A 24,664-nucleotide genomic window follows, 5' to 3' on the forward strand; every position below is an offset into this window, starting at 1 on the left:
AGAAAAAGAATTTTAGAAATTTATGAAATGAAAAAAATAAAAAATAAACTATTTTATTTTAAAAATAATTTTTTATAATTTTTTTTTATGTTTCGGTTTGTATTTTCTAACCTCAAAACCCCAGGAAGGACGTATTAGAATAACAAGTTCCTTAAAAAAAATTTTGCACATTTATGACAGAATAATGAATATTGGTACATGAAAAATTTTTATACATACATAGTTACAAGTATCTAGAAAATTACAAAAATGTAAACTTATAATGGCGATGTTACAAAAATGTATTGTAAGTTACACAAACAATTGCTGTGAACAAAAGCAATACATATTTGAAAATAACTTCAAAAAATATGCACTTATTATGATAGCATTACATACAAAAGGTGTGAAAAAGTAATAAATGATTCTTACATCAACTAGAAGTTCTTTATGTTGTGAAATATTTTGAAGCATGGATGAATGCACAATGGAGTGTCACATTCTGTGCACATCCAAGAAGTGTCCTGCCACCTTTTTTCCCCCTTTGTAGTGTGACTGCATACGAAACACTTCCGCTGTGGTTTTCTTTTAGCCGCGGTAGAGGGCACGGGAGCTGGAAAATGTCTAGCAGTAAGACGCAGTGGGGAAGGGGTAAGTTCTTTTGACCGCCTGCCTCCTTTAGAAGGAGTGCGAATGAGATGGAACTCCTCTATCAGCTGTGTGATAATATTCTGTCTGAATTTCAACAGCGTAGACTTCTTGCCTGTTTTGAGGTTGTACAGGGTGTGGGAATTTAGCATAACCATATCTAAAATGTGGAAGAACAACTTTTTGTACCATTTCAACGATTTCCTGGTACTATCTGTAAAACTCATCATGTCTGTCTTGTCTACTGCACCCATATGCTCGTTGTATTCCAGTACTGTTCTTGGTTTTATCACGTAAGTCTCAACGCTAGATTTTAGTTTTACTTCCTGCATTTCATGTTTGTGTATGGTAGACAGCATGCAGACATCACGCTTGTCATGCCACTTTTCTGCCAACATTTGTGCGGTGTGGTACGATTCACACTCACCTTTTGTAAGTTTTTTAGTGAACTTCGGCATATGTTTCCTATTTGCGCGAACCGTACCACAAGCTCCAGTATTTTTTTCCAGGAGAAACTGAAAAAGTAAGGGGCTGGTGTACCAGTTGTCCGTAAACAAAGTGTGGCCCTTTCCAAGATACTGATCCAACAATGTAGTCACAATTGAACCGGATATGCCAAGCGAACTTTCAAGGTCGATATTTGTGCCAGTGCCTGTATAAATTATAAAATCTAAGATGTACCCGGTTTTACTGTCACAGAGCACAAATAATTTGATACCGAATCTGTGACGTTTAGAAGGAATGTACTGTTTGAAAACGAGACGTCCTTTCCAAACCATGATGCTCCATCAATGCATAATGCCTGATAAGGTTTGAAGAATGTTTTGAATTTGATTTTCATTGTTTCAATGGCAGTGCTGATTTTGTAGAGCCGTTCACCGGCAGGTTGGCTTTGACTGTCTGAAAAATGCAACAGTCGTAGCAAAAGGAGAAATCGATCTTGCGAAAAAAGTTTTCCAAAGATTGGAGTTGATAAGATGGGGTTTGTAGACCAATAGTCCCTCACACGGTTTTTAGAAACATGCGGGAAAAGCAACACAACAGCTAAAAATGTGTACATTTCGCAAACTGTAGGTTTCACCCATTTATGTAGTTTAGATTTTTCTTGACATTGAACTGACTAAGCACATACGAATAATATTTATGTGTTTCTTGAACAATGTGTTCAACAAAATCAGTGTCAAAAAACTTTTTGAACACATGAGATTCTGTAGCATCATCGGTCAGTTCCAAGTCGTCTGTAATTCCCGAAAGGGACGAATCAAATCTTTGCTCGACAGGTTGAAAGTCTGTGTCATTTTTCCACTTAAAAGTGTCTCTAATATTTACGGGAATATTTTGAGAAAAACTAACCTCCGTGTCCTCTTCAGACACAATTTCTGATTCACTGTTCACAACAGACTGTGAATCACTGTTATCACTCAAGTCACTGTCTTCGCCTGCAGATTCCCAGTTCGCAATTATTTCTTCGAGTTCTTTTTCACTATAAATCTTTCTTTTGCGCAATGCCATAACTACGATTCACAAAATCACAGAAACCGAACCTTCACATATTTGACATAAACTGCACACTAATTTCCCGCCCTTTCCCATTCCTTACTCTACCTATACATTTATTTCATTTTTTTTACACTAGATTGCTGTATCAAGCAGGTGCCTAGTGGACTAATGTGTATAGGACAAAGAAATGAGTAAAAAAATTTGTTTATAATTTTTTAAGTAATTTATACCAAATTTGCAGCTGTATAATTTATTCTTTAGTAACTGTACAATATAAATACAAATCCCAACCCCATAATGTATTTATTATAAACATGTATCTTTTTGCTTCAGTTGTACACAATAAATAAGCAACAAAGATTATTTTTTCATAGTTTTCAGTTTATTTACGGAAAAATAAATATTCCTGGTAATAAAGTATTTTTATACACATAACAAAATGCCATGACATGGGTAATATATATATTTCTGTAGCCTGTTAGAAGCTTTGAGTCTGCAAATATTTTACGGGAAGGACGGCGCGATGTGGCAAGCTTTCGAGATTTGTTGATAGAAAGCAGTGTAATAGCGAAACACTATGTACTTCAATACACGTCCGAGTGGAGTGCTAGCATATTAGTTAGTTTCTAGAACCCCCACAAGATAGCAGCAGGCAGCTAGTAAAGTCTTCAGAGTTGCGGGCGTACATTTACAACCAAACTAATGAAAGCATTCATGCAGATGTATATACACGTCCATACTCCTAATGGATCACTGCGGTATGGACGTAAATATACGTCCATACGTCTCAAAGGGTTAAAGACCATGCTCAATCTGGGCGCCCTTCAACATCTCAAAACAATGAAAATGTAGAAAAAATCCATCAAAAAATCAACGAGAATCAAAATTTCAGATGAGACAGGAGTGAGTTGGAACTTGTGCCAGCAGATTTTGACTGAGGATTTGCAAATGAGACATGTTGCTGCTAAATTTGTTCCTCTCCTTCTCAAAATTTTGATTGAATTTGAGTCAGGACTTAAAAAGAGAGATTGAAAGTGATCCAAACTTTTTTACCAAAGTCATTACAGGTTATGAGAGTTTGTGTTACGGGTATGACCCAGAAACCATCAAGACCAAAAGAAAGCAAGACCATTAAATTGAATGTTAAGATGATGATCATTGTCTTTTTTGATGTTTGTGGAATTATGCACCGGGAATTTGTTCACCCTGGCCAGACTGTTAACCAGCACTTTTATTTGGTAGTTTTAAGATGTTTGCGAGAGGATGTGCGGAGGAAACGCCCAAAACTTTGGTGATCAGGTGACTGGTTCCTTCATCACAACAACACCCCCGCACATACAGCCTTACGAGTGAACCACTATTTGGCCTCTCAGGGGTGATCTGTCATTCCCCACCCTCCATATTCGCCAGACCTAGCCACGTGTGACATTTTCCTGTTCGCGAGAATGAAGAAAAATCTAAAAGGAAAGCATTTTGATGATGTGGAGGTGGTAAAAACAGCTTTGCAAAGGGCCCTGGAGGATATCAAAGTTAAAGAGTCCCAGAGGAGCTTCAAAAAGTGGGAAAAAAGACTTGACAAGTGTATCGCATCTAATGGAGAGTACTTTGAAGGTAAATGAAGGAATTTTGTAAAAAAGGTAAAAAATAATTTTTTATGACAAAAATTCAGTTTTTTTTTTATCTCCCTTTGTATAGCCTAATAATATTTAAAATGTGAAAGTATGTTTGTTTGAATATATGTCTCTCAGTAACGCTCAAAAGGCTGCACGTATTCTGATGAAATTTGCTATATGAGTCAATTACATCATGGAATACAACCTAGGATACTTTTTATAATCCTAATCCTAATAGTGGAGAAGCATATATTACATTTACCTATTCTGTAGGATTTTTTGTGAAGGGAAGGTGCCACTATGTGGAATCTCTTTATTCTATGCTACATAACGGTGTAGTACCGGGTGTTTACCTCAGAATTGGGCCCTTTGTTTTTATGATGTCATAAATCTAAGATGGCCACCCAAGGTGACATTTATTCATTACGTGAAGAATAATTCCTTATAGAGTGCTCTTTTATAAAATTTGCATTGAAAATTTTTTTGTTGTGCATGATCAAAGAATAATTTTAGTCTTTACCAATTTTTTTCATATATCTTCTATCGTTTATAAATTATAGCCTATTAAATATGTCACCATCAGTTACGAACATATGTAAACATCAGTTCTCTATTAAGGGGTAAAAAAATTATTGTGCTGTTTAACAACAATTGTTATGTAATACAATGATAAGGAATAAACAATACCAGTACAGTCATGTACATGGGTATGAAACACACTTTAATAATACATGTACCATGTACAATGACATGAAACCAAAATTAATAACTATTAATGAATAAATAATAATGAATATGACTTTGTTCTATATAAAGAAAATAACTCAATCATATAATAAATTTGTAGCAGGGCCTAGTAGAGTAGTTTTCCAACATAATGCATATTTATTAATCTTTGTTTAATTAATAGTCTATTTAGGGCATTTTTTCTGCAATAAATATAGTACATAATTTACTACATTTATTGTCCATGTATTGAATTTGAAGTTAGCAATATTTGTCTGTATTTTGGTTGAATTAGATTGTGCTCCTTTTCATTTCAGATTGTAGAATGGAGTGTTTGAAACTTTTGAAGTGAGTCGATACCATGGCAAGTTTTTCCAACATCCAAAGTTGTCTTCATGTGGATTTAACTCCTTCCACCAAGAAAATCAGACTTTCTACGGATAATAAACTGTGCATCCTGTGCCAAGTTAAAAGTATTTACCTCTTGTTAATCCATTGATTGAACTTCTAAAAACTTCTAAATTGTTTGAAACAAAGAGAAGAATGGTTAGATCCAGAGGATTTGCATATAAGTAGTCATCTCGGAAATTTGAGTGTACAGCAAAATGGCACAAAGATTGTTACAAAAAATTTACTCATACGGCAAACATGGACCGGAGCAAATAGGTAACATATTGAAGAAGGAAAACGGTGTGAACCTAAGGATGATTTAGAAGCGAGTACCAGCAGTGACAAGGCAACATACACAATGCTATCTAAAACACTGCATATTACAAAAAAAATTGTGCCTTGTAACCATTCCAACTGTTAACACTTATGTTGTTAATATTTTGATTATTACTGTAAATTAATTGTATATTTTGTGAGCCAATTCAATGTATTTAAATATTTTATTGTAAAGAGGACAACCATAGTTTGCCATACAGACCACACTTAAATGCCAGATACAACACATTTTAACCTCAGGGTCATCTAAGTATTATTCCTTGGAATTTTTATTCATTTGCCTTAGTTCAGTACACTTACATGCTTATATTTATTTATTTATTTCACTATGCAGTTAATTTTTTTTTGCTGATTGCCCTATAGCCCTTTGGTTGCTAGGGACAAAAAACGTAAATAGTTGGAAAGAAAAAGAGAACAGAGGCCATCGCCATATTGCAGCGGGAAGACGTTTCTTGGGCTGGGGCGAACCAAAGCCTTGGTTGCCTCCCGAGAAATTGAAGAATCGCGTCATCCGCGGTCGTATGTTAAATAGTATTCTCCAGACCACTGTTTGGGAGAATAGTTTGAGACGGCACAAGTCTTAGATAGGGAGTATCGGCGATCTAGTCCCAACTTCTACGTCGGTCCCGTCCGTCCTCGTAGTGGTTCCTGATGACTGATGCAGCACCACCTACGATCTGTCACTACACTTGGTGAGACCGATCCTAATTGAACAGAGTTTTTAGGACGAGAGGGAAGCTGATCTTCTACCAGACCTCCGGCTGTACCAGAACTTCAGTAGTTCGTCACTTTCAGCTTGCCCTTCCAGCGTTCCAGTGTCACGGTAGACCACCTGGTGGTCCAGAGAAGAGAGAAGCAAGCCTCCGACAGCTTGTAGCTAGACTCGGCATGGTATTTGATGTGTTCCTGTGACCCCGTTAACTTTTCTTTACAAACATACAATCTGGAAAATAATCTAATATTCATTTTAATATCGTTGGTTGATCCTCTGGCTCTAATCAACGTGAATTTCAACAGTTAAGACCATATTAAAATTACATTTTTCCAGCTATTTCTATTTTTATTTTATTCATGATATTTTTAATTACTTTTAAAACAGACCTGGTTACAGTTAACGTAATTGTTCACACTTCACACATCATACAACACTACCAACTTTCTTTTGAATGATTACTCTCTCAGCTGGAACACATTGCAGTGACGTGTTAGCTGAACTTACAGCCTGGATAATTACACCAGCAGCAGTGTTCCTGATCGCTACTGGAGAGAGAGGAAGCAACAAAAACCCTGAGAATATAAATATTTCATGATGATAATTATTGGCAGTGTAGACTTTCACAGTGACATCTACACCGTAAAACCCCGCCACAACCCCGAAAGTTCACAGCGTGGAGTCCCTCCGCGCGGAAGAAGTGAAACTTCACTGTTTATTTCGCTGCACCGACTCACTCTCTCTCTCTCCTACTTTCTACCTTTGTGTATCTTTCTTTCTCTCTCCCTCTTGCGTTGGAATATTGGACGCTACTCGTTGCTAACGCTCGCGCTGGCCTGTAACAGGTATACTACGCGCATGCGTTCAAGTGCCAAGCATTCACTCTTGCTCTGTCTCTTTCTATTCCCCCTCCCCAGGAGCATTGAACGTTTAACGCAACAGTGCCTTCATACCCCCTCCATGGTAGCGTTAAACGTTTAACACAACCTTGTTGGAAGTCGAAGTTTCACTTCAAAAAATCTCTTTTTTTTTGTGATGAAGTGAAAAGCAAAGATAGACTGTACTGCATAGCAACAGACAAAAGTGGGAAACATCTCAAGTTTGCTGTCCAATTGTCTAATAGTGATATGTTAAAAGTGCGCTTAAGTGACTTTACAGATCCTAGAGATGCCCACGCAAGAGACATCAAGTATCATAAAGAATGCTATAACAAATATGTAGTAAATGTCTTAAGACCCAACTATCAATCTAAGAATGAAACCTCCACACTCCATGGGTGTGCAGCTGAGACGATTTGTGCCATATTTTTTGTATATTAAGCGCCCCATGCTTTTTTCTCATTTATACTAGTATTGCTTATATACTATTGTCATAAATTAAATTTTAAAATTATTTTTAACTTTTTAGTTTGATAATCTTTAAAAGCATGTTTCTTTAGTTTTTAAACTGTATATTTATTTTTAACTTTTTAGTTTGATATTCTTTAAAAGCATGTTTTTTTAGTTTTTTAAACTATATTTATGTATAATTATATAGGGAAATGAGTTACCGACACTACCTATTACCATCTGAGATAACTATTTGGAGTTGCAACGTCACAAAGAAATGGTAAAGTCTCTCCGAATCATTTACAGTTAATGTATGGATATAATCTTAGAATTTACCGGGAAAAAAAAAAAACATTTTTTTTTTCCGGCGTGGCCGGGAGTAGAACCCACGATCGCTGAATCCGAAAGCTGATGTCACAGAAGTCGCGCGACTTAGACCGCTCGGCTAACGAACGTAATGAAATTGGTGGGACATTTTACAGTGATGAGCCACTCACTCTTAGTCGAAAGAGTTACAGACGGACAGACAAACAAACATACAGGTGAAGCTAATATAAAGCATGTAAAAAAAAGCACAATTTTGTGGCATAAAAAGAAGTCTCTTGTAAATAATAAGTTTCAAGTTATTCATATTGAACAATACTTTTGGTCTTTTTCTAATAGCTTACAGAATAATGCCAGAACTATTGCATACAATTTAAAAATACAAGTACAAAATGTGAGCATATTTGCCAAAAACAAAGTCTTAAAATTCCATGTTACTTAACACCTTTTAATACTGACTGTAATGTTTAGTCTTACAGTCTAATTACTATTGCTTGATAACCAGCATTTATTAATAAGGGCAATCAATATCTCGCATTCCTTACATTACTTCCAAACAAACTCGCCATAGATAAGATATTACATACATAGAGGTTACAGCACACAACATCTCTCTTTTCTTGATAACATACATGCTTAATTAATACACAATATAGTGTTGAAACCGGACCGGCGGTCTTCGAACTCAACTCTGATTAGCCACATCTTGATTCACAGGTTCTTGTCTCTTGTTGGTCTTCAGCTGCTGAAGACTGATCCTCGAGTGTATCAAAAGCCATCCGGTGACTTGTTGCTCCTGATGACGTTCGGTCATGTCGAGCATGCTCAAGGAATCTTCTATTCCGTCAAATGAAATTGACTTCTTGAGTTTTGACTACACATGAACGGGGAAATTCTGATTTCCTAACCACTGTACCATATTGCTGCATATCTCGAATCCAGACCTTTTCCCCATCTTGAAGGGGTGGAAGCAGCTGCATGCCCTTCCTCTGAGCAAAATGTTGTTTGTTTTGCAGTTTAATATTTAAATCCTTCTTTTGAAATTTATTTATCTTCTGCTGAGATACTTGCCGGTAAGTCATTGGTGACGGTAATGTGGAAAGTCAGATGGAAGACCCAACTCTCTAATGAGGTAGTCCTATACTTGAGAAGTCCCAGGTTGATGTCACTGCATTTCGAAAGAATCCTCTTAGCTTTATCAACTGCTTTCTCGGCACTTCCATTTGCAAGAGGATACTTAGGGTTAGACACTTCGCAGGTGAACTCATATTGATATGCAAATCTCTTGAACTCATCTGACACAAATTGGGTGCATCCATCTGAACGTAGAAAAAAGGGCACATTTTTCAGTCGCCCAATAACTGCTTGTAAAGTCCGCTCCAGGAAGCGTGAAATGTAATATTGAACAACTAAGTACCACTTGCCATTATGCTTCAGTAAATCCGTTGTGACATGCTGCCACAGATATTGTGGCAATTTTTTTACCATTAAAGGTTCGGCATGAGACTCCTGTCTATTTTCCAAGCACATCCTGCAGTTGATTAAAATATACTCAATGTCCTTTGAGCAACCTGGCCACCACACAGACTCCTGGGTCCGTCTTATGCACTTGACCTTTCCTTGGTGTCCAGAATGTAATTTTTCCAACATCTCCTGTCGAAGTATTTACGGTATAAAAGTTCTTATACCCTTCATTAGTAATCCGTTCACCACATTCAGCTTCGTTATGTGTTTCCAAAATACCGTTGACTTTTCCCATTTATTATTCATAATATTCCTGGTACTTTTTATTGCATTCAGCATCATCATCCTGAGCTCACTTTATTTCCAGCAACCTAGAGTGAGATCAGGGCAACGCCTGGACAATGCTACCTATGAACATTTGTTCATCGGCATGCTCTCCTTCTGAAATGTGAGCCACATTCCAGGGATTTTGTAACAAACAGTCCGGGGTGACAATCAATTTGCTCGGTGTATATTTTACCATATAATCAAAATTCAATAGCCTCATTCTGAATTTCTGAATCAGTCCTGGAACATCACTAAGAGGCTTGGTTCCCAATAATTCTACTAGAGGCTTGTGATTGGTATTTAATTCTAAGGACGAACCCAATAAATACAGCTGAAATCTCTCACATGCCCAAGTCAAAGCCAAAGCCTTTTTTTCAACTTAGGCGCATCGCTGCTTTGCAGTTATCAAAGACCTCGATGCGTAACATGGTAACCAGCGGTCTTCTTCTAGCTGCTCCAAAATGGCCCCTAACACATACGAGGAAGAATGTGCGGTAACTCTGATAGATAAACTTTTCCTGTTGTTATTTCTCAAAGTAGGATTTGATGTAAGAATCGTTTTTATTTGCTCCCAGACTTCCTGTTATACGTGAATTCCAAACTCACTGGTTATTTTTATTTAGCAATATCCGCAATCGATCTGTCAATTTAGCAACATGGAATGAACTTCATTATGTAGTTTGGAATAAACTTCATTATGTAGTTTATCATGACAAGGTACTGTCCTAGCTGAGGTACATTACTGGGGCGATTAAGATTTTGTATTGCCGAAACGTTTTGCGGGTAAGGTAGTCTTCCAGAATATGGCACATGAATTTTACTTTCCAAACACCAAATTAACATTTAGATTATGTAAATAAGTGTAATCTCGTGTTCTTTTAGTCTGCTTAACACCTTCATGACCCGTTCTTGAAGTTGAATTTCATCCTTACCCTCAATCAGAATATCATCTATTAGATTAATCACTCCTTGAAGACCCTGCAATATTTTATGAATGTTTTTTCTGGAAAACCTCTGAAACCGATGTAATTCCCATGGGCATTCTCTTAAAACAATACCTGTCAAAAGGAGTTATAAATGTAGTACAGTAGAATCCCGCCGATGCGACCCTCCTCTGATGCGTCCATTTTGTTTATACGACCGTTTTTTGAGAAACCGTGAAAAATTTGAGCAGAGAAAGTCGAAAATTTGAGTAAAATCGGCTGAAAAACAAGTCTGTTACACTTTGTTGGGCGCTGTGTGTTCATGATGTTTATCTTGGCGAGCGCTGTACTGTAAGCAGGCAGAAAAAAGATGGCTAAAAATAGATACCACCCCTCTAGACTGTCCACGCTAGCCAATACCGGTAAACTGCGCGCATCACCTGATAGCATCTACGCGCGCGTCTATTGCCGTCCCGGTCCCGGTCCCGTTTGAGACTCGTTTTTCAATTTACACGGACTCGTGGATTCGTGAAAATGAGTATAAAGCGAGCCAGTTTGTCGCTAATAAAAAATTATGAGATTATCCAGCAAGTGGATAAGAAGACAATTTCCAAGACGAAGATAGCACAGAAATATGGCATTCCGAAGTCTACTCTCTTCACGATTCTTAAAAAGAGAGAAGAAATTATAAATGCAGTACAGAAGGAAGGCAGCAATTTGAAATTGAAAAAGTTGAGGGGGCCGACGTATTAGGTGCTTCAAGTGTGCGTGAGAGATAAGATAAAGAAGGTGAAGAGGGCGAGACCTGCCAGCCAATATATTTGTGGGAGGGGGAGACAGAGATAAAAGAGAGCGAGCCCTGCAGTAAGCGGAAGTGGTCAAGGTCGACATTTACCGTCACACTCTCGCTAGCTAACGATGCTGCTGGTCGCCAGCCTCACACACACACGCGCGCCGCCAGAGGGTGGCGACTGGCGAGTAGATGCGTGCGCAGCCAGCAGTTCCACTCTCCTTCCCCTCAATTCCCCTACCACACTTTTTTTTTTCTTTTTTTTTTATTTACGCTGTGAAGGGACGTGGAAAAGACAATTGCTTGAGCTGTCAAAATAAACATCGCTGACGGCAAGGACGGGAGCGCATCCTGTCGGTCTGTCGCTGTGATTATCTACTCCAAAAACATGTCACAGCATTTCAGGATAGCATTGTTCTTATATCTTTCGTTTATAGCCGAATGTTTTCTACCTGATCCACACAAGTTCCTTCGCCACATTTTGAACAAAAATAACAACCAGTCGGCTAGCATAGCCGAACTCGCGTGACGCAAATTCACTTTATAATTGAGTGGAAAGGAAGGGGGGGGGGGGGGGGGAGGTAAAATTGGCCCGAATTCTCTATTGCGACCATTCCGTTTATAAGTCCGTTTTTACGGAAACCGTGAGGGGTCGCATCAGCGGGATTCTACTGTACGTTTATAACAATCTGGGTGTAATGGAATTTGCCAGAAAACATTAGATACATCACGTTTGGTAAACATTTTTCCCCCTTCTAGTATACTAAGGAACTCATCAACTGAAGGTAACTGCCATCTTTCCCATTGAACATATCTGTTTAACTATGTATAATCCACACATATATGAACCCTTCCATCTTTGCATGGCACAACAAACTTAGGTGCACACCACGATGTAGGTTCTTCAACTGGCTCAATTACATCTTCCCTGACCATCTTGTCCAATTTAGTTCTGACCCCTTCTCTTAAAGGTATGGCCATGTGCCGAGGTGTCGCTACAGCAAATGGTATGGCTTCATTGCTTAATCCAATTTTATATTCCATTCCTTTCATTGTCCTAGTTTATTGCAAATACCTCAGGAAATTTTCTGATTACATCTATTCTGACTTCATTTATATTTAGGTTGACAGGTTTAATTTGGAAAGCACATCTGTGCCTAATAATGCACAGTGTTGATTCTGAACTACATATAACAGCTTCTAAAGTTTGCCTGTCCTTGTATTTAAGAGAAAAATTAACTTCACCTTTCACTATTAATGGTGATTTGGCAACATCAAGCAAGTTCTTATCTGTTTTATCCAACTTAAGACCAAGTTTATCACCTAAAACGGTGACATCGGCACTGGTAACCAATTTAAATACAACTTTCTGCTCAGAAATTTTTATACATGGCTTCTTGTTTATGCTGACCATGTATCCCCAAGACAGACTTATTTTTCCGTCTACAAAACCTTATAAAATAACCTACTTTGCCATAACCATTACAAGCAGCATTAATTAGCTGCTGGACAAAATTGTGATTGTTTTTATATCCCCAATTAGGACATATATTCCTCTTAGAATTGGCCAGTGGCTGTTGACATGAGAAGGAATATCTTAGATGACTAATAGCACCTATGTCTACAGAACATTCCTTCTGATAATTTGCTGATGCTGATGCAAACTATCACCCAGTCTAGCTAACTGTATAGCTTTATTAAGATTCTAATTATGAATCATTTGTAATTTTTCTGATAATGCCTGATCTGAAACTCCAATGACAATCATATCTCTAATTAAACTCTCTTTCAATATCTCATTCACATTGATAAGCTAATTTGTAAAGATAATTAATAAATGAATTTAAAGCTTCCCCCTCCATTTGTCTTCTCTTGAGAAATTTAGCTCATAGGTAAACAATATTGTTCTTAAATCCAAGAAATGTTTCAAATTCTTCACTTGACTGTCATATTTGACACTGTCTGTCTCATTCAAACCAAAGGATTTTAAAAAATTTCACCCTTGTCTCCTAAACAATATAAAGTATACTCACTTGCTCCAATTTATCTTTGTTCTTTAAACCAAAAAAATTCTGAAACGTTGGAATTTTTGAATCCATTGAGGCCAATCAGATGGCTCATTGAAATAAAACTCTTCAGGAGGAGAGACTTGGTATTACTTGCTGGGTGTATTTTCCAATATTTGGATTAACCACACCTGACACCATGTAATTTTGAGTATTATCATTTAATTACTATTGCCAGTAGTTTATTAATTGGGACATTACTTCCAAACAAACTCACCATAGATAAGATATTACGTACATAGAGGTTACATCACACAACACTGACCTACATTAAAATTTGTGTCTACAGATAAATTAGCTTTAGACATTTAATTTATTTTTTTTTACTTAAGCATTTAAGATAGAAATAAGGTGCAAGCACATACTTAAGGTTCCACAACTTTTTAAAGTTTGTTCAGTACGATCTTGGGAAGAAGTGAGCTAACAAAATTAATATTTACATAATTTAAGTAAAGATTCATGCTAACTACATGTTGTTGAGACTAAACAAGATGAAGGTACCTCAAAGCTTACATTGGGCTCCGAACCACTTGGGTACCGACTCAGTGCTCATAATGTTAGTCATACCGGGTGTTGGAACCGAACCTCGCCACATTAGCGTGGCACTAGTGATCTTGACTTCTTGGGACACTTCCCATCATCATGACCATCCCCACTGTCATAAAGAATACCTGTAACATGGACAAACAAAAGACGAATACACATATATCCACACACACACACATAAACACAGAAAACCAAGCCAAGCCTATTTTGTTCATCTGTGTTGTCATTTGTTATCATTGGGTTTCCAGGATATTTGTTTAACTTCATTGCTCTATTGTCATTGTATTGTCCAGGATATCTGTTTTGAATTCTCATTGGGTTCCTCTGTTTGTCGCTGTGTGGTCCAAGGTTGTAGTTTGTTTTGTCGTTAGCCCACTGGGTTCGTCTATGCTGTGATATTGTTCTGACTAATTCCTTCCACAGAATGCTTCGTGCAATCTATGCATTTAACCTTTGGCATTGGGTGATTTTGGCTTGGTTTTCTGTGTGTGTGTGTTTGTGTATCCATCTTTTGTTTTCTATTCTTCAGGTTTTTTTTGAAGCAGCAAAGGCGTGTATTTAACATAATGTTTTTAAATGGCAGTGTTGTTGTCTTGCGATGCTAAATGTGGAAACAACCACATGCCACACACACAGACACACACACAGTACCTCGACTTCGTCAAACTGTTGCTGCAGCACCTGCTTCTTCAACTGCTTCTTCTGGGTCCTGTCAAGTCTCGAGAGCACTGGGTTCAGCAGTCGGAACTCCTCTGCGTTCTTGTCCACCTGGAAGTCTGGGTTCTCGAACAAGGCCTTGAAGCGCTCATCCATCAGCAGACCTGAGCCTCCTTTGTTTTTCTTCTTCTTCATGTCATCGTTCATCAGCTTCAGGGCCAGATCTTGGTTCACTTTCGGTAACTTCTGAAAAATCACAACACATATCATGTTAATTTTATTTTTTAATGTTAACAAGTGTGTTCAGGAATATCATTCTGTACTGGATCTTTCCGAACATATCTCAAGGTGAAAGAAACCCCATTTATCACTTGCCTTTAATTGCACACGATTTGACCTGTCTTCATCTAATTTCTGCTGGATTTTCTGTTTCCGGTATTCTTCAAATGCAAATGGTTCAGCAGCAGATTTGGCTTTTTTGTACAGCCTGATGTCCATAAAGAAACCATGCATATATGCTCTGAGAAGATTTGTTCCTGAAACAACAAAAATTATACAAAATAATTTCCCCCTCCCCCCAAACTTACATGCAGTACTGAATAATTCTGTAATAATATTTCTGAAATATCTACAGATTTACTACTTTACACAATATTAATCTTTAAAACAGGATTATATTGAATGAAAAATTTCAGGATTAAGTGAAATAATTGAGAGTAGTCTAGATACAGATGCCATAATAATATTGATGACATCACCAACATCACATTATCACCATGGTAAAAGCTAGAGAATATTGGGGAAGATAAGGGGGGGAAACGATATGGTTCTTTAGCATAAAATTTGTTTCTTAATGAAACTAACGTTTAGGTATCATATTATAAACTACAGGTCTATCTATTATAGTCCAGAACACGATACTGAATGAACATTACCAATGGTATTATATTTTATACATTCCCACTCGGTTTAGTATATTTTGCAATACCATTTGTAAATAGGTAATTTAATTGTTTATTAATGTTCTACTATGATTTAAACATCCAGAGTATCATGAAGAATACTACAGCCTTAACCTATTCTAGTATAGAACACGATACTGAAGATATAATACCCATGGTATTGTATTGTTATAAGTGGGAGAAGGTTAGTAAAGGATAGCCCAATTAATAAAATAAGTATTATTTACTACCTAATATTTACACTATTCATTTAAGTTGTAACAATTTAACTGTGGGTCCACAAATTAATCACTCTTTCATCAAGTCCACAATGTACTCTCCCTCTACTGGCTCGCTATCTACTGGTCGTCTCTTACCACGCACCTCTGTTCGATCACACTGCCTCACACTACTCACTCCTCTACCACACACACAACACAGTCCTGGCTGCTTCAGTCCACGATTCACTAACCTTTGCCTACAAAGCCCGTCGCTCATAGTCCGTTATCACTCACCAAGGGCTCACTTGTACTTCGCACACCAGTGCCCCCACAGGTATGTCTCGATGTTCATCTACCTGTCAAGTCCTGCCCTCCAAAGTGTCGTGTTATCCGAATCCCTGACTTAACACTTAAAGCTCTTGAAAAAAGGCATCTTAGTAATGCCACTACACGCAGATGGGGCTCTGGGACTGTGCTGAACCCTCGAGAGCTACGGGGAATTCTCTCGGCTCAATGGAAAAATGCTGGATAAAGGAAACGAGGTTAGCAAGCACCACTGTTAATGGGATTAGGCACGTAGCGGTAATGAAGGATTGGGCACAGCCTGCTTCGCACCCCAACAGCAAGCAGGCGTGTGGACTGGCTGGCCAGCCTCGTTGCTAGAGTCCTCGGAACAGTATTATGTATATACTTCTTACAATCCTGCCCGGTTTAGTATAACTTGATAACATTCTTTATAATTTAGTTATTCATTTTCATATAAGATTTTAATGTCTTGGGTATTGTAAAATACACTACAGCACTAACTATTCTAGTTTAAAACACAATACTGGAGATATTTTTTGCACACTATAATATAACTTCCTGAAGAAAAAAATACTGTGCAATACAAGTGTGTGAATCTTCCAATCCAAAATGTCCTATTATTGAACAGGTCCTAAAGACTTCAGCAATGGCTTCTTGAAGACGTCATCAATATCGCAAAGCAAACTTAAAAATCATTTTTTAATGGAGCTGAACTAACTTCCCTAAACTATCACTTCTTCAACAAGCACAAAATGAGGAAATTGAAATGTATTTACCTTACCTAATAAATTTTATTATTCCACTAATATAAGAAAAAAATATCTAACCAAACATTGTTAATTAAACACACATACAACAACCCTCTCACCTAACAAGAAAACACATACACTAAACCCTTCTAAAATTACTAAAACCCTTAAAAACCACCAAAAACTTACATTTCTTGGCTTTATGGCAATGATCATCTACTATCAATATAACTCGTCTATAAATTATATTTAGGCCAAAAATTTTTGCGATTCCACCATTACATTCATTCAGTATTGCAAAATATGAACTGTCACTTCCCTCATTGTTACTACAATCTCACACATTCTATTATATTTCTACATTGTACCATTAATTCAACATAACGAAACACAAACTTTCATTTGTGTCATGATTGCTACACTCATTACCACATTTATTCTATATCCCCTACCTAATATTTTCTGTTTTTTATACTCTTCTCAAACCACTCACTTCAATGACATTTAAAACATAAAATAAAGTTTCTCAATTAACTACCAACATCTACACTCAGTGTTACAAATAGAGATCTGAAAAAAAGTTTGTTATATGTGCTTTTGTTTGATGACTTATTGCTTATAAATAACTTTACAATGTCTTATTTTACTGCATTTCATACTCAAGGTGCAGAAAAATTCTAACTCTCAATGTTAAATTTGGTCATCAGAAGACAGCATAGTAAACAATTCAACACTAGCTTTTTTATGACTTACAGGTATTCATTAGAGATTTTCTGGTGCTTCTTTTTTATCAGTATCAGTGATTTACACAATTTTTATAAAACAGGATACTGAAGATAGACAAAAATCCTGTTCAGTGCAGCTTACAGGTATAGGTTGATTTCTGATGGTGTGCCTAGGAAGGGAGATATACATTTTTTTGTCGTCCAACCCTCGTTTTTTCCATATAAAAATATTTCTTCTGGAAATATTTTGGAAAATTCTATAAACTTCTGGAATATTTTAAGAACTTAATGGTCATAACATCTTTATGTTCGCCAATACCAGAAAATGATAAATTCAAAATATTCTCATTTTCTATGCAATGAAAATATTATGAATGTTTTTAACACAATGCATTCAGCATTGAATAACTTAGAATTAATTTCATATTATGCATACTAAGGTAGTTATTACAATTTTTTGACCTTCAAACACTATTTTTCATACCTTGCACTAACAGTGGTTATATGAAAATTTACTTTGGACCAAGGCTTAAGATAATATTAAGTGTTTTAAAATAAAAAGGAACAAATTAAATAATAGGGAAGCTTTAATTTTCTTTTTAAATTTCAACCCCTGTTTTTTGGTATTAATTTGTTTTATAAAAAATTGTTTCTATCAAAGTTTTGGATAAAGTTTAGGATATATAACAGACTTGATAGAATATCTATTAAAAAAATAAAGTTTCATACAATATTCAAAAAGTTAAACAAAAATAAGAATCTATAGTGTATAGTTAGGGAAGTATGATTGATTTTCTTATTACAACCCCAGGTTTTTTCAACCCTTTGCAATAATTTTTGTATTATCAAAAAAAAATTTTCAGACAAATGTTTTAGATAAAAATTATGAGATTTACATACAATTTGAAGTTATTTGATTGTGTGATTACTAAGGTGGTCATAAATTAATTTTGTATTATAACCCCTCCTTTGTTGTATTAAAAATTGTTTCAGACAAAAGTTTAAGATAAAAATTATTAGATTTACAATGTAAATATGCCATATTCACAACACTATGAAACTGAATAATTTTTATTTTGTCTTTGGACTCGAATGAACACTATGAGAAAAGATTATTTTATTTTATGTGCTTTGTTTTTGCAAAGAAGTGCAATATCTTTGCTAGCTTGTAACAAAAAAAGAAGTTTTAAAATGAAAATGGAAGTTTCGAATTGTTAATAGTGAGTTCTAAATAAAATGTTTTGCTGTATGAAATAATTAAAGAATTGTATGCCAAGAAATAGTTTCATCAGGTATGTGTGTACAAATAGGAATAAATTGCAACTAGATACTATCCCAGTGGTAGAGTACTAAAGAGCTCATGACTCTAACTGAGTGATAAATTAGCCGGCAAAAACTTTTAAATTTGATATTTTAAGAACTTTTGATACGTGTTTTGCGCTCAAATATTAAAGGCAACGCTAGATACGAATATTTAAATATTGCTATAATTAACTTCTGCAGTGATCATTTTTTTATTTACAAATCTATGACACTCTAGGTTACACTGGCAATATTTATATTTAAAATAAATATCAATCATACTGTGAGGGTTAGTTTCCCCGCAGAACTGACACCATAACGTGGGGCCTTTCGAAAAATCTAGTTGTAATTTTTTTTTGTGATTACTATAATTAGTGTACAATGGAAACTCGTGGACGCAGCCGTACGAGCTCTGTACGTAATTCTAGGGATAACAGTGAAGAATCAGTTACCTATAGGTTGCAACCCATTGTAGTGTCTCCTGTACAAATAGATAGTGACGATGTAGAGGCAAGCCAGCATCTGGAGCGGCCAGAGCCTGCCATGTTAACTGAGCAGTCAGTTCCGTCAGGATCACCGACGGATTTGTATTCCATGATGCAGATGGTCATGGAAAGTTTATCACAAATGAAAACTGACCTTAAAACTGATCTTAAAACTGAGCTTACGCCACAAACACAACACCTTGCGCAACAAACGCAACAAATGAAAACTGAGCTTACGCAACAAACACAACAAATGAAAACTGAGCTTACGCAACAAACACAACACCTTAAAACTGAGCTTACGCAAGAATTTAGGCAAGGACTGAATGAAGTAAATAGCAGTGTTGTAACAATCAGTAACAGATTGGAGACACATATAGAAAGTACAAAGCAACAGCTGATAGATGTACGGAAACGATGTGATGATTCAACTCATGCATTATCTCAGGAAATAACTGATCGTCATAACCAATTGGAAGGTCGTGTAGAACAAATAGCTGAGCAGGCTGCACGAAATAGTAACAACATTAATGAAATAAACAGTGCATGTCATGCAATAGTTAACGAGGCAATAAACCAACACCATGTGGAAGTAGACGAACGCATTACACTCGTACAGGAAAAACATAATGAAACTAACGCACAGTTAGACGTACGTGTAGTACATCTGGAAGAAAAGGTGCTTCAATTACGTCTAGATAATATAATTAATACTAGTGTACCATCAGCAGATGTAACGACCAATGCTGATAAGCACACACCCGAGCGTATTCGCACAGTTAACTACACGCACGACGAGGCACAAGACTCGCCTAGACCTACGTCATGTAAGAGAGTATTAGACCAGGTAGCGGTTATGCATCACCCTATTCGTCAATGGTCTGAGTCGTTACCACAGCTCTCAGCTGGAGAAAACGAAAATCCAATGTGATTTATTAAAAAATTTGAAGACTATGCATCCATGTTTAATTTGACAGATGAAGAATGTTTGAGATGCATGAATTCGGCACTTAAAGATCACGCGTATTATTGGTGGGAGTTGAGCCAAGTCTCAACGCACACTTACGCCGAATTCAAAGACAAATTCAGACAACAATTTTGGAATACACGAGTGCAGGGAAATTTGAGGTCACGCATGCATGCAGAGAAATATTATCCAGGAAAATCCAAATCCTTGGAAAATCATTTCTCACAAATGTATGAGAAAACGAGATATTTAGATCTACAAATGGATCTTGAAGAATTTGTGTCTATGCTTATATCTCAGCTCCCAATTAGGTACCAAATACATTTTACCGGAAGACATTTCGACGGCATCACGGAATTTCGTGAACAGCTAGTAGCATTCGACCGATTGGAACGACTGTCACGGAACTCTACTGAAGTAGAGAAGCCAACACAGAAAAAACCAGCACCCTTGTACCAGCCATGGAAGGGAAATAATGAAACTAGGCACGTGAACCTTAACAGTTGGCAGTACTGTAAAGGTAGCTATCAGAACAAGTCATACAACCATTATAGAGGAGGAAAGAAAAGAAACAACTGGTGGGGAAAACGCAACCGAGCTGACAGTGACGACGAAAATTATAGCCAAATACAACTACAAAAACAGCCGCGAAATAATAAGCGGGAGGAACAGTCGAGCAAACACAGCGGCCGCGAGGAGGAATCAGCTTCGCCTCGTCGGAAGTCAGACAGTGGGTCGTCACACCATCAGTACCGTCAGCCACAACAGCAGCTGACATCATCTGCAACGGTTCAGCAACGTCCCGATTTCAGCTGTCCACCACAGATAGTCTCATATCCACCTCAGGGGTATTTTGATAGACAGGCTCCTATACCGCCTAATGTCAATACATTACAGACAGATCAACCACTTTGCAACATGACTGATGACCTCACTACTGGTATTAATGACAGGCAGCGGTCATCAACAAATGCCCGGAGGTGTCATTAACTGTGAACGGCCAGGAAATAACGGTATTATTGGATAGTGGTGCCGAAATTACCTGCGTTGATGAAGAATTTGTAAAGCACTTGGAGCACTCGGGACAGAAATTACATATAATACCTGTGCCAAGCATTAAAATTATAGGCGTTACTTCCAGAGCATCTCCCGTGGTTAACCGTCAAGTGTTACTGAACATTGAAGGTTTAGGACAATGTAAAGCCACAACAGCACTAGTAGTAAGAGGATTGGCTAAAACTTTGATTTTAGGTACGGATTTTTTGTCTCACTACGGTATTGTTTTGGATTTCGACAAGTGGATGGTAACATCACCTGAATGTCGAGTCCCTACTACGATAACAACGGGGAAATGGCAGATACGAGGTAGCTTTGTAGGGATGCTACGACTAACTCATCCTACACCACAAATATTAATGTTGTCAGTCAACGATGCTATGTTTGCAACTGTTGAGGATTTACAACGAGCAATAAACAATCTACGTACTATAACTGATGTACAAATGCAGCAACTTTATCAAATGTTATGTCAACACAAACAGGTATTCAGTGACAGACCTGGTTACAACAGGTTATATCAAGCAAAAATTTTGGTTAAGGAATGCAAACCATTTCATAAGAAAACCTATCCTATTCCGGCTAAATACATTAGTGAAGCAACAGAGTATCTGCAACTGATGCTGGACTGGAATGTAATAAAACGAGAGGCAAGTCCTTTCGTTAATCCCATGGTCTGCGTACGAAAGAAGGACGGAATGGTACGGTTGTGCTTAGACGCCAGATCTTTAAATAATATCACTATTAAAGATCGTGAGAGTCCCATTCAGACCAACGAAATATTGCGATTGTACCAGGGCGTAAAATACTTAACCACCTTTGATCTGTCCTCGGGAAACTGGCAAATTCCACTGCATCCAGATTCGTGCCAGTACACAGCATTTCTTTTTAGAAACCAACAGTACACATTCCAGGTGTTACCCTTCGGTTTGTGTAACGCTGTGGCCGAATTTACTCGTTGTTTGGCAGCTACTCTAGGTCCAGAATGTGATGCATTCGCAAGAGCGTATGTGGACGATATTTTGATTACATCAAATACATTTGAAGAACACTTAGAGCACATCAACATTGTGTTGACAAAATTAAAATCTGCAGGAATGACAATAAAACTCCGAAAGTCTTTATTCTGCAGACAAGAACTACCTTTCTTGGGACATATACTAACGCCAACCGGTATTAAGACAGCTCCCGAAAAACTACAAGCTATCCGAGAGTTTCCCGTACCCAGGAATGTGAAGCAACTGCGCGCATTTTTAGGAGTAGTCGGTTTTTATCGCAATTAAAGCAATAAGGTAGCGAAAATTGCTTTACCTCTGTTCAACTTACTGAAGAAAGACGTGGTGTGGATTTGGGGAAATAGTCAGCAAGAATCCTTTCAACAACTCAAATTACTGTTTTTAGAAGAACAGGTTATTAATCATCCTGTTCAAGGACGAGAATTCAGGTTGTACACTGACGCTTCTGATTTTGCATTAGGGTGCAAGCTTACACAACTAGACGAACAAGAATGTGAAAAAACAGTAGCGATGGCATCAAGAACTCTCAACACCGCAGAACGACATTACACCGTAACAGAAAGGGAAGCACTGGCAATTGTTTGGTCAGTACAAAAGTTTCGAGACATATTATTAGGAGAAAAGATTAAGTTACTTACCGATCATCAAGCACTAACCTGCCTGAAAGCGGGTAAAACCTTCGGGAACAGGTTAACCCGTTGGTATCTGTTGTTGCAAGAATACGATATTGAAATATGTCATTTACGCGGTACGGAAAATATCGCGGCCGACTATCTAAGTCGCATTCCTGAGTCTGGGGCTGATAATTTGTTTAATAACAACAAGGCGAAGGAATTCCTTGTAGCGCCAATTAAAACTGCAGTTGTTGGAGAAAACAAGACACTGGAAAAATTGCTACAAGATTTATCATTACATCAATCTAATGATAAATTCTGTCAGAAAATCAACCAAAAGATGGAGGAATGCAATTATAGACACAAGATCAATCAGCATTATTGCAAAACGAAGAACGGTATCTTGTTTTACCGTCAAAACAAACCAACCATTTTCGAAGAAATGTGGAAACCAGTTAAACCTAAAATCTTTAAGAAACAAAATTACCTGGGAATTACACCAAACTCTGGGACATGTTGGTGCAGGAAAGCTGACTGAGGCGATCCGCCGTCAGTTGTACTGGCCTAACATGCCACGTTCGGTAGCCAAAGTCACTAAGTCGTGTATCACGTGTCAGAAGGCGAAACACACGCCGGAGCGGCTACAAGGTCAGATGCAGTCACTTCTACCTACAAAACCATTGGAATTGGTGTCTGTGGATTTATTCAGCCCATTACCCACTTCCAAATCGGGAGTAAGTTACATCTTCGTAGTTATGGATGTATTTAGCAAGTATACAAAACTATATCCCATAGTAAATGCGAACGCGAAGACGGTACTCGCCAAATTCAAAGCTTTCACCGAAGTTGTAGGCAAAGTAGACTGCGTGCTTTCTGACAGGGGTACTCAATTCTCCAGTGAAGTGTGGCAGAGAGGCGTAAGGAAATTGGGGACCACACCCACCACCTCTTCTGTTAGACAACCGCAGAGTAATACCGTAGAACGTCAGATGCACACATTGGGAAACATGTTACATGTTTACTGTCACGACGCTCAACAGGCTTGGCGAGATCGCATACCGTTTATTGAATGCGTGCTCAATAATACCATGCATGTTTCCACAAGTGGAACTTCTAACGAGGTTCTTTGTCTGGTACGGTCGGAGGTAATTCCACCACACTATCTTCCTGAACGAGACGACACCAATGTAATACTACCTACGAGGGAGGAAGTAGAATCACTTGTCCACGATCGTCTGGTGGCAGAAGCGAAAGGTCGCCAGAAGCGAAATAAAACCTCTCGCATTAGCAACTTTAAGGTTGGAGATCCAGTACTAAAAAGGACCGCACCAACAAGCAACAAGTGGTTACAAGTCACACGTAAACTATTCATGTTATACAGCGGACCATATCAGGTGGCAGGCATAATTAGACAAAATTGCTACACGCTACAAGATGTTACGACTGGACAACATATTGGTAATTTCAACATAAATCAATTAAGGCCATATCATACTCCTGTAATATGAAGAAACCAACAGCGCGGTATGAAGCTACTATTACATTTTAACTACGTCAACCTGTATTATTGTGTCAGTATAAATACAAAAAAAAAGAAGTTGAGGACATTTATATTAACCTCAATTTGTTCAACGGTGTGTATAAGGTCATTTTGTTTGGTTAAAAGGAAAACTGATGAATACAAGTGTCGGGTGAACTGGATTAGTGTACCATGTTTAGTGTTTATTGTTTAATGTTTTGTATTCGTTATCCAGTTTATTTAGTTTGGAGTCATGTGTGAACTCCCAGGCTATTTTAGGTTCAGTACGAACTTTAATGTTCAAATTCCTAGGCGTTGACCTATTTGGGATGTACTGTTAGCCTAAATATTTATTGAACCATTGACCCGCACTTTGTTAATCAATATTTTTTTTTCTGCGATGAGCATTGTATACACACGCATAGAAAATGTAT

The 24,664-nt window shown here is 37.4% G+C and overlaps 1 protein-coding gene across 3 annotated transcripts in view; it reads right to left on the bottom strand.

Moving 5' to 3' along the window:
* Nucleotides 1–24,664, bottom strand: part of LOC134527379 (nucleolar protein 10) — a 130,575-nt gene that overhangs the window by 38,315 nt on the left and 67,596 nt on the right. For all 3 annotated transcript variants that reach the window (XM_063360016.1, XM_063360017.1, XM_063360018.1), the window contains exons 9-10: nt 14,705–14,865; nt 14,324–14,575 (exon numbers count right to left, since the gene is read on the bottom strand). In XM_063360016.1, coding sequence (XP_063216086.1) covers nt 14,324–14,575; nt 14,705–14,865 — 413 coding nt within the window. The remainder of the gene's footprint in view (nt 1–14,323; nt 14,576–14,704; nt 14,866–24,664) is intronic.

This window comes from Bacillus rossius, chromosome 1 (genome assembly GCF_032445375.1).
Source record: "Bacillus rossius redtenbacheri isolate Brsri chromosome 1, Brsri_v3, whole genome shotgun sequence".
Lineage (NCBI taxonomy): Eukaryota > Metazoa > Arthropoda > Insecta > Phasmatodea > Bacillidae > Bacillus > Bacillus rossius.